Here is a 12,027-nt window from a genome sequence, read left to right as displayed (position 1 = left end):
CGCCAACGACTATCGAATTACAAATTTAACGCGCCAACGACTATCGAATTACAAATTTAACGCGCCAACGACTTTCGAATTACAAATTTAACGTGCCAACGACTATCGAATTACAAATTTAACGTGCCAACGACTATCGAATTACAAATTTAACGTGCCAACGACTATCGAATTACAAATTTAACGTGCCAACGACTATCGAATTACAAATTTAACGTGCCAACGACTATCGAATTACAAATTTAACATGCCAACGACTATCGAATTACAAATTTAACGTGCCAACGACTATCGAATTACAAATTTAACGCGCCAACGACTATCGAATTACAAATTTAACGCGCCAACGACTATCGAATTACAAATTTAACGCGCCAACGACTATCGAATTAATTTAACGTGCCAACGACTATCGAATTACAAATTTAACGCGCCAACGACTATCGAATTACAAATTTAACGTGCCAGGTAGGCGTCCCTGATTTTGACCCCTCCCCACACAAACCCCACAGCCAACCATACAATATCGTTGCACGTTTTTCTATATTATTTGGTGTATTAATTTGTATATTTTGTTGTTCCTATATGTGCCAGTTTTACTTGTAATGTGTCACTTGTTGGACTGCCTGACCGCCGTTGTCAGTTTATTCAATCTTAAAAAAAAAAAAAAAAAAAGATCTTGCAATTAATGTTAAAACAATAACATTTTTTATGTTCATTTTTTGTATTACTATATGAACTATTTTTAACTTGTAAATGTACTTTTTGGCCCTGCTTGGCCGCCAGTGCAGTGAATAAATAAAACAACAACTTTGAGTTTGATTCAAAGCAAATAGAAGAATATAAACCATGGAGAGTAGACCTAGGCCTATACATAGAACAATGTGAAAATACTCCTAATGGTTATGATGTTTACTCACGGAGTCCCGCTGCTTGTGAAAACGGTTTGCTAAAGAGTTGCTTTCAATTTTGAAAATTAAGTTTGGCTAAAAAATGATTGCATTCTTGGCAAAATGTTTACACATCACTGAGTCCTGCTGATTGTGAAACCGGTCTGTTTATAAGAGTTGCTTCCAATTTTGAAAATTAAGTTTGGCTAGATGGTTCTATACGTGGGAAAGATGTTTACCCACGGCGTCATTCTTTTGTTGTCCCTTGCCCATCTCGGAGTATATTGTCTTGTTTGTTGTTTTGTACTGTTATGGCAAATAAAATAATAATAATAATAATTCTGCAGTTTTAGTTTCCCCCCGTTTTTTAGGTTTTTGTTTTTGTTGTTGCTGGTAATGAGATTTGATAAAATCCATCCCTTGTGTTTTTCCTTATGTTTTGACAAGAACATTACAAAAGAACACATCAATTTAACTGAAAGCCCCAGAAGGTCATATTTAAAAGAAAATAATTTCAAAACATGTTGATCTTCTTATTTCTGTTCGAGAGAAATAAGGTAAACATTCCGAAGGCAATAAACAAGCGCAATTTCCTCTTACACAATTCAGATAAATATTGTTTAAAAAAAGAATTTTCAAAAAGGGCCATTGCTTGTCAATCACATCAGCCTATATTTCAAAAAAGTTCAAAGGACAATCTATAATATTGTATTGTATACTTATCTTAATATTTTCTTTATGGAGCTGGTCTGCTATTGTAATTGCCTGCAAAGGATGGTTAAAGTTTTTTGAATTGAATTGAATTGTATTGAATTGAATATTTGTGCTCACGAAACCAATTCGGGCAATAGACTGTTTCGGGCGCACTGTGATTTCGAGCGCTATATAAATATTATGACCTTTCGGTATACGTGAAAACTACTTTAAAAAGATGTCCATGTTTATGGGATCCGTAGTTCGGCGCTCCGTACGCATGCCTCTTTAAAGGGTTCTGATACCATTTGTAAATCAAGTTTTCGACCATGACATGAATTCCTACTCTGCATTTTAGTGGAAGAAAATTGTCAGAATTATCAACAGCTTTCCGTTGCTCAATACACAAAAAAGCCTTCAGGCCACATAAAACAAATTGTTGATCGTCCCCGCCCGACCGTTCAAAACCACCCGACCCCATTTTTTTAAATAATAAAAACAACCTTTTCAGCTGATATTTTTTTCAAAATGTACAGGTTTGAAAAGATGTTTAAAGAAGGTTGTTATTCATATTGGTAAAGTAAGAACAATTCTTCAAATATTTACTTGGGCTACACTGTGCTAGTTGTTTGAAAAAGTTTACAGAAAATGTCATTTTGTAATTTTAAATTTGTTTGACAAAACTACTGAAAGCATCAACGAACACACAAACCCTCTGTTTTATAGTGATTGTGATGATTTCTTTATTCTTGATTTTATATTTGGCATGTCAACAAAACTTAAAAAAAAAAAAAAAATCCCTCCCTCCCCCATCCGCAAAAAAAAGGACGATCAACAATTTTTTTTTTATGTGGCCTTATGATGATATGTTGCTGAGTAATTACCAAACGTGTCCATTGCCTTATAATGTCATGGTTATTAGTTATAGAATGAACCACTGCAAATAACATAATGGTATGGGGCCACACCCTTGCAAATCTTCCCAAATTTGATTCTTATTGCGTCTGGAAAAAAAACCACTAATGCAAGAACCAAGACGGTTTGCTGGTGATAGAATATTTTGTTCAAGGACGGACAAAACTTTAAAAAGAATTTAAAAATATCATGAGAAAATTTGTCATATTTTTCTTTTCAAAATCGATGGAAACATAAACTTATAGTCCCAAAGCGCCCGCATAACCACTTATCTACCATGAATAGTATGGTTATAAGCAAATCTCCAGTCACCCAGCAATACAAGCAGATGCAGTTTTATACACAAAGGCAAAATTTGACATAATTTAGTTTTCAACTTAATAACTGGTTAATCCCCTTTTGTCAGGAGAGTGACAATACCGTACTTTTGAGTCATTCAAAGTTGGTGAGAAAAACAAGTACAATTTGAGCGAATAGTAATTACCGCGACAATTTGAAATGCTTGTAATAGTAAAGGTTGTAATGCTTGGTTAGAGTCTGATTAAACCATGGTCTCTCTACAGAGAAAGGTCCACATGGCCCTATCTCTGTTATGATTAATCTGACCAGGCGCACACTGCGAACAAAAGGTAATTAAATAATGACAAACCAAGTCACTATTGCATGTTGCAGATCAATCCACGTGATCGTTTGGCTTCGCACGTGCGGTATGCAATATAAGTAGTCTTAGCCCTAAAGCCAAACCATAACAAGACTTAAGAGAACAGACATGGAGAGTGAAGGTACCACTGCCCCGTGGTTTAACATACTAAGGTGTGTGCTGTTTGGTATCACGGCCATCCTCATCATCGGTGGTAACACAGTGTGTCTTCTCGTACTACGGCGTGTCAAAAAGATCCACGCGGTAACCAGGCTCTTTATGGCGTCACTTGCAGCCTCCGATCTTCTCAACGGTATCTTTGTGACTACTCCCTTGATCGTGTCCTCGGCCATGGATCGCTGGCCGTACGGTGAAGTTGCCTGTGATATCTACGGCATCGGCAAATATCTCTGCTATTACTCCGGGCTGTTCTCATTGATCGCAGTCACAGTGGAGCGATACATCATGGTCGTTGCACCTCTACGATACCAACACATCGTAACCATAGAGCGTGCTTGGAAAAGTTTGATTGGTATATGGGGCCTCAGCATCGCTATCATGATACTGTATGGCTTTGGAGTCAACTGGAAAGGAGAAATAGACGACGAGGAGGACAACTGCAGTCTCGGTGTCACCAACGGGGACTTCTGGTACTACCCGGTGCGTTACGGAGAGTTGATGTTCATCGTAATTCCAGTTCTTCTCGTCACGGTATTGTACACGCACATGTGGTTGAAAGCCCGTCATCACATACGCGGTGCAGGAATGGAGCAGACCACTGAGCAGAGACAAGCCGATAAATCCCGTCAAGTCAACCTTAAAGCTGTGGTCACTTTCCTCATCGTCACAACGGCTTTCTCCGTGGCCTGGGCGCCGGCTGCAACCCGAAAGCTCTACAAGTTGATCACTGGAAACTCTGATACGTACTACACAGAATTCATTGCCCGGATGGCTATGCTGACCAACAGCTGGTTAAATCTCTTTATTTACTACATGCGTAATAGCTACTTCAGAGAAACTGCGAAACGATACTTCAGGTTGTACTCGCGTTGCTGCCGCAGAGCGACGCCTGTAGTTAACCCGGCATCTTAATACATCACCACTATAAAGTCAAATGATGACAGTGTTTAGTATGCGTACACTTGATTGGCTTGATTGATCAGAGTTGCATATCATTCACAAATGCTAAGCGAAATGTGATATGTCAAGATACAAATCACTATGGTAATGCAGAAAACTAAAGATGAATCATAGTGCTTTGTGAAGCAAGAGAGGACAACTTATGGAGGACAAGTTGCATTGGGTCGGGCGAGTTGGTCTATGGAAAGCGTTTGTTATGAAATGCATATGGTTGGAAAGATGTTTATAAAAAGAATGATCAACACATAGACCAACTCGCCCGATCCAAGGCAACGTGTCCCTAACTTTGGGAATTACAACTTTTTGGTGCAAAAGTGACGTCATAATTGGAACGTTACATAAGTGATGTTGAGGCTTTAAACTGTTTTTGTTGAAGTAATAGTGAACTTGCGGGTACAACAATGTTTTAATTCTCTGTTGAGGGAGTGTTTTGGTCTCAACGCTTCGAACATTACTCTAATCATCTCATGAAGACAACAGAGCATCTTGTTCGAAACGTCGATAACAAATCGGCTCTTTACAGAGCCAAAACTCCATCAAAGGAGAATAAAATAAATACACTGTTGTACCCGCAAGTTTATTAATTATTAATATTGTTTATTCTTAACGTTACATTAGTCTACACTATATTCAATTACTGAATTATGTAAAAGTGCACTAAACAACTACTTCAAGCTTTGATTCAAGCATACATTTCTTAATATCATTATTGGCGATTCTTATTGGTGAAGTAAGTGCAAACCAAATGCCAAATTCAATTGCAAATTTCATTTCATGACTCATTGAGCATGATCGATGGACTTAACTAAACACACATTAATTTAACATTTTGTAAACCCAGCTACCGATTAGTTGGCTTTTAGTTCTAATTCCGTAAGCGTCTAAAACACTGAAGTGAGCGAAATTTCAACCTTAAATGCATTTTTGTTGCTTTATGTTGCGTTCACGAAATCGAAATAGTTACACCAACCGCAAGTGTTTCTTGATATCCTATAAAACACACTGGATATCCTCTTGACATTTTCGGATGGTTTTTGGTACATAATAACTCGACATACAAGCCGAAACAGTGCGTAGAAACTGTTCTGCTATTAAAGGCAGTGGACACTATTGGTATTTACTCAAATAATTATAAGCACAAAACCTCACTTGGTGATGAGTAATGGGGAGAGGTTGATGGTATAAAACATTGTGAGAAACGGCACCCTCTGAAGTGCCATAGTTTTCGAGAAAGAAGTAATTTTACAAGAATTTGATTTCGAGACCTCAGATTTAGAACTTGAGGTCTCGAAATCAACCATCTAAGCGCACACAACTTCGTGTGACAAGGGTGTTTTTTCTTCCATTATTTTCTCGCAAGTTCAATGACCGGTTGAACTCAAATTTTCACAGGTTTGTTATTTTATGCATATGTTGAGATACACCAACTGTGAAGGCTATAGTCTTTGACAATTACCAATAGTGTCCACTGCCTTTAAAGACAATGGAAATTTTTGGTAATTGTCAAAGACCAGTCAGTCTTCTCACTAGGTGTATCTCAACATATGCATAAAATAACAAACCTGTGAAAATTTGAGCTCGATTGGTCGTCGGAGTTGCGAGATAACTGTGAAAGAACCCTTGTCACACGAAGTTGTGTGCTTTCAGGTGCTTGATTTCGAGACCTCAAACTCTAAACTTTAGGTCTCGAAATCAAGTTCGTGGAAAATTACTTCTTTCTTGAAAACTACGTCACTTCAGAGGGAGCCGTTTCTCACAATGTTTTATACTATCAACCTCTCGCCACTGCTCGTTACCAAGTGAGGTTTTATGCCTAAAATTATTTTGAGTAATTACCAATAGTGTCCACTGCCTTTAAAGGCACTGACATCTTTGTTAAAGGTGAAATACCAGTATTCTCACTTGCTGTAGCCCAACGTTTATGCACAAAAAATAAATCCGTGAAAACTTTGACTCAATTGGTCTTTTGAAGTTGCAAGAGAATAATACAAAAACACCCTTTCTGCATATATTTGTGTGCTTTAGATGCCTTACAAATGAGGCTTCAGGCCTGAAGCCTTTTAATTATTTAAGTGACAATTACCTCCTTCTCAAAAACAATGTTACCTCAGAGAGAGCCGTTTCTCACAATGTTTTATATTATCTACAGCTCCCCATTGCTTGTTATCAAGTAAGTCTCTTGACAATTGTTTTGAGTATAATTACCAATCGTGTTCGGTGCCTTTAAAAATAAGCACAATACCAGTCGTGTAAGTGACATTGTAATTTGACAGATAACCTTATTCCGGGGAGTATAATATTGTTACTGTTTGTGCCGAAGTAGCTTCATGAAGTCAGGCCTGTATAATTGGACTTTGATCCTAACTGTCATTATGTGCAATTAAGCCGTAATCCGGTGCAAACACTGAGTCTTGCTTGTGCCTTTATAATTGGGTGCAGTATTAAAGGCAGTGGACACTATGGGTAATTACTCAAAATAATTATTAGCATAAAACCTTACTTGGTGACGAGTAAACGACTCCCTCTGAAGTGACATAGTTTTCGAGTAAGAAGAAATTTTCCACGAATTTGATTTCGAGACCTCAGGTTTAGAATTTGAGGTAGAAATCAAGCATCTAAAAGCACACAACTTCGTGTGACAAAGGTGTTTTTTTCTTCTTTTATAGTTATCTCGCAACTCCGACGACCAATCGAGCTCAAATTTTCACAGGTTTTTTTACTTTATGCATATGTTGAGACACACCAAGTGAGAGGACTGGTCTTTGACAATTACCAATAGTGTCCACTGTCTTTAATGATCATTGAGATGTTGATTATACTTATTCAATGGATTGGTTGCTGAAGCTAGCAAGTACCAAGAGCTTAAAATGATAATGATTATTAGTATAATAATGCGTGTTTGAAACATCCTTACCTAGAGAAAAATGAAATACTGTGCTCACCAATTATAAATGGCTAAGACACAGGTGTCTTCTGGTTTCGGCGTCAAAGTTTGAAGAAACGCTCTATATGCAAAGTCCAAGCCGTGCAGTATACTTGCGTACGACTTGATTTTAAACGAGGATAAAACAGAAATTCTCCATTTCACTAGCCGTTACCGTGCCTGTACTCCTCTTGTGTCACTCCAGCTTGACGACGATAACATCAATCCTGTTTCATTTGCTAGGAATCTTTGTGTCATCTTTGACAAAAACCTCACAATGTGCAATCATGTTAACCTTATCTGTAAGACTGCTTCCTTCGCACTTCACAAAATCGGCTCCATAAGAAAATATCTCGACACCAAAACTACTGAAACACTTGTTCATTCCCTCGTCATGTCCAGAATTGACACCTGCAACAGTCTTCTCTTTGGTTTACCGGATTCTCTTATTAAAAAACTGCAACGAGTTCAAAATTCAGCTGCTAGATTAGTCACATGCACTCGTCCACGTGATCACATAACTCCCATCCTACAAAATCTTCATTGGCTACCTGTTCAAGCTAGAATTAAATTCAAAATTCTCCTTTTAACTTTTCAATGTTTGCAAGGCATAGCCCCGATTTATCTCCAGGACCTAGTTCACAAATACATTCCTTCGAGAAATTTAGCTCTAAGTCAAAGTCTCTTCTTGTCATTTCCACCCCTGTTACAAAATCTTATGGTGCTCGCTCTTTCCAAGTAGCTGCAGCTGAACTGTGGAATGGCTTACCCGAGTCTGTCAAGGATGCTTCCACAGTTGACACATTCAAAAAACGCCTTAAAACTCATCTTTTCAACGCTTTTCAGTAACTTTCGTTGATGGTCCATTCTTCCTTTATTTTGTTTTCCTTAAAGCGCATAGGGACTTTGTTTTAGTGATATGCGCTATATAAATACGGTTTATTATTACTATTTTATTATTAATGTATGTCCCCATATATGGTAAATCTAAAGACGTTCTATTTCTTATAAGGAATCTCTTAGACTGATACATGTTCAACTTGCTAGTTATGATAACTAATGATAGGCAAATATATTTGAAACATATCTATTTATAATTATTACAAAATGTCGAAGTGTGGTTTGACAAGACGCTTGTAGTGATATGGGCCGTGCGTTTTAGGTTTAAATCACCATTCCATTCTCCACTGCCTTTAAACCCATAATGCCACTGGACAGCCCGGGTGCCTAAAGCGAAACATGCGGTTGGATCAAACCACGCCATAACTTGAGTTTGTATAAAAAAAAAGTAACATCATAAAAAAACTTACTAGTCATTAGGTCGCACTGGTCAATCCATCTTGTTGGTTATAGATTATTAATCCCGTCTTCAGTAGAACTGTTGTTTTGTAAAATGTCGATAAATAATTTTAGCACTTGCACAACAAAACGCTCGTTTGTAAAGAAAAATGAAATTGCCTTTCATAATGATGATAATGTCGAAAACTAAAGCCTTAGCAAATCAGAGTGAGCATTAATCAAGGTAAGATCCTTAACAATCTGCGTTCATTTTAACCATACGAAAGGAAGATTCGCCATAAGATGCATTCATTGTTCCCAGTGGACTTAAAGGCAGTGGACACTATTGGTAATTACTCAAAATAATTATTAGCATAAAACCTTTCTTGGTGACGAGTAATGGTGAGAGGTTGATGGTATTAAACATTGTGAGAAACGGTTCCCTCCGAAGCGCCATAGTTTTTCAGAAAGAAGTAATTTTTCCACGAATTTGATTTCGAGACCTCAAGTTTAGAATTTGAGGTCTCGAAATCAACCATCTAAAACGCACACAACTTCGTGTGACAAGGGTGTTTTTTCTTTCATTATTATCTCGCAACTTCGATGACCGATTGAGCTCAAACTTTCACAGGTTTGTTATTTTATGCATATGTTGAGATACACCAACTGTGAAGGCTAGATCAGTATTTTTTCAGTATTTTTTCACCTGTCGAAATCAATAATTAATCTGACAGGCATGCACCACTTGCCAGTCACCGTTCCTCCACTCTGAAAAAACCCTACAAAACTCTATGAGAACTCTTACAAAAACTACATTGTCTAAAGTTATCTAGAACAACTTCTACTCTTTTCATCCCCCATCTCTCTTTGAGTTTCTAGTTTTAAGTTGACCTTCTTATTCGGTACAAGGTTTTTATTTGTCTCTTGTGTGTTTGTCCTGTCTGTTCCATTCCCTGGACAAGATGTGGTGTATTAAGCCTCTATTTTTGCCGCTGCTTCATTGTGTCCACATATAATTCTTCCTGGGAAAATGGAATAAGCTGTTTCAAACTGTCTTTACCAATAAAGCACGGTCCTTGGTATAAATGCAAACAATAGTTAATGGCCTGACGTTTCCTTCCAGATTGACTCTGCTAGAGTCTAAACGTCCGGCAATTAACTTTTTTGTGGGGGCGATATAATTCTTCCTTTTAGTTATTCTTTATACATCTTTGTTCAAGTTATTTGAATTCCTTTATCTTTGAAGAGTTGAATTGAATTGAATTGAACTCTAATTGCATTGAAATAAACTGACAAACTCAACTCGAAAATTCACAAAAACTTTTACATCGATATGTTTAAACTCGAGAGATTCCCTTCAAATCCACGCACACGGGAGACTGGACGTTTTGTAATTTCGGGAAATTACTGTTCATTTCATTTTATTTTCCTTTATTAACTCTGGTTGTGAAGCCAAGGACTCCCACGAACACGAGTTTCAGTTTTTAAACTGGGAGGAAAACCCAAGAGAGTTATATTACATCATAGGCTGGAAAACCGACGCAACCAGGTGTAGGGACTGAAAACCAAATCCACTTAGTGCCCCCGGTGGGATTTGAACAGGGGTCCCTTTAAGGCAAGGCGAGATACACCAACTTGACCGACCAAAATACAACACAATATTACATGTAGGTTTGGGTAACGTTTTTGTCGCACACCCAAAGCAAACAGGACACTCCCTATACTCCGTCCACCATACCTCGAAAATGCTAAGGAGGTAGCTACCTCTATGGTAAGATACGCTTTCCATCCTAGACTTGTGGACAAGTCGTTAAATCGGCCCACGCGCTGAGATAGTGCTCTCGCGAGATCACTGCTCTCGCGCGAACTGATGGCTCCCCGATTTCGACTCCTCATATCGGGGAGCCATCAGTTCGCGCGAGAGCAGTGATCTCGCGAGAGCACTATCTCAGCGCGTGGGCCGATTTAACGACTTGTCCACGAGTCTATTTCCATCCACGTGACATGATTTTTAAAAAGCCAATAGTCCGGAGTGGGCCTACATAGAGCGGCAGCCCAGAGCACTTTGGTTAAAGGAACGAGGTACCAATATTTGAGTACAGGAACATTTAGTGGATAACTTGACATAGTCAGATATGGATGTCTGCCGAGGACCCCCCGCTGCGTGTACCACATGGACCCCCAACAAAGAGGCAAAATAATGGGCTGAATCAAACATTGTAGGTACCACATGAAACCAAGTGGAAATGGTCATTACCATGATACTAAGTAAAAAATATCAACCGCCAGACAAATTTTCTGCTGCATTAGGCCTGCCAGACACCCCCTCCCCCAAATATTTAGTGTACAAACCTATGGGTTGAAATTAACCTGTTGTCAAATTAGCTCAGATTTACATGAAACTTTGTCTAACTGTTCCACTCTGGCTAAAATGAACACAAACCAAAAATTAAAGTCATACTCCATATCGTTTCCGAGATACAGCCTCTTAAAATATGCTAAAATCTCCACCTTTTGGCGCTCCGCCCCCGGCCGACACCGCGCGTCATGGTGGTATTCTTTTCAAACGTTAAGAGCCCGTAATTTAATAACGACACCAGCTGTGTGGCTGAAAGGTGTATGCTTTTAAGTTGTGGCCCTTGATTCATAATTTGGCTGCACTGGGGCTGCCAGACACCCCCACCCCCGGGGTTAAACATCGGAGGAACGACCTAAAACCAAGTTGAAATTACCAATATGCCTAATGCACTATTCTTAACGCAAGACAATACCAGCCTTCAGACAAATTTTGTGTTGCATTGGGCGCGGCCCAACAGACACTTACCCTCCCCGGGTTAAACATCAATAAACATCAAAGGAACCACCTGAAAGGATGTTGAAATGACCAATAACACTATTCTTTGACCAGTATCAATCATCAGACGAAAGTTTTGCTGCATTGGGCCCGGCAGACACCTCCCCTCCCCGGGTTAAACATCAGAGGAACCCCCTGAAACCAAGTTGAAACAACTCATTGCTGTGCGCGTCGCGCGTATCGCGTGATGTGGCACAACTGTCCCGGCCGTTGCTCTCGACCAATAGGAATGAAGAAACTGTCTTATGGGCACCATAGATATAGAATTCTATATCTATAAGCACAGGTGCAAGCTCGCGGGTCACGCCCATGTTTCAACACTTTTTACTGGTCATTATCAAAGGTTTAAACACCCCACGTGACGCGCTCTCCACCAATAGGGATGGCGAAACTGTCTTAGGTATTTATGAATAGATGTTTACGTATTATCATATTAAAAATAACACAATTGTATCGTACGCAATTTTCAAAATCCATTCTTACTTTTTTAGCCAGGCTATGACGCGTCGTGACAATTTAAAAGGTTTTCAATTTGAAAAGGCTTTGCATGAGACCAGTGACATAATTCACCATCAGAAGAGGATCATATGAATTTCGGGTGAAGACAACAAACAACGTTGCGCTCATATTTAGTACCTTTTGGAGACCAAGGACAATCATCATGAAGGGAAAATAAAAGGGCTCCTTATGACAA

General features: G+C 38.8%; 1 protein-coding gene across 1 annotated transcript; it reads left to right on the top strand.

Annotated features, from left to right (window-relative positions):
• The first annotated feature begins 3,267 nt into the window (after positions 1–3,267).
• LOC117297614 (alpha-1A adrenergic receptor-like) lies at positions 3,268–4,230 on the top strand. Its single transcript, XM_033780736.1, has one exon. It carries the CDS (start codon positions 3,268–3,270, stop codon positions 4,228–4,230), a length of 963 nt encoding a protein of 320 aa, XP_033636627.1.
• The last annotated feature ends 7,797 nt before the right edge of the window (positions 4,231–12,027 follow it).

Source organism: Asterias rubens, chromosome 1 (genome assembly GCF_902459465.1).
Source record: "Asterias rubens chromosome 1, eAstRub1.3, whole genome shotgun sequence".
NCBI classification, from domain to species: Eukaryota; Metazoa; Echinodermata; class Asteroidea; order Forcipulatida; family Asteriidae; genus Asterias; species Asterias rubens.
The sequence above is the reverse complement of the archived record's forward strand: the minus strand, read 5'-3'. Positions and strand labels throughout refer to the sequence as shown.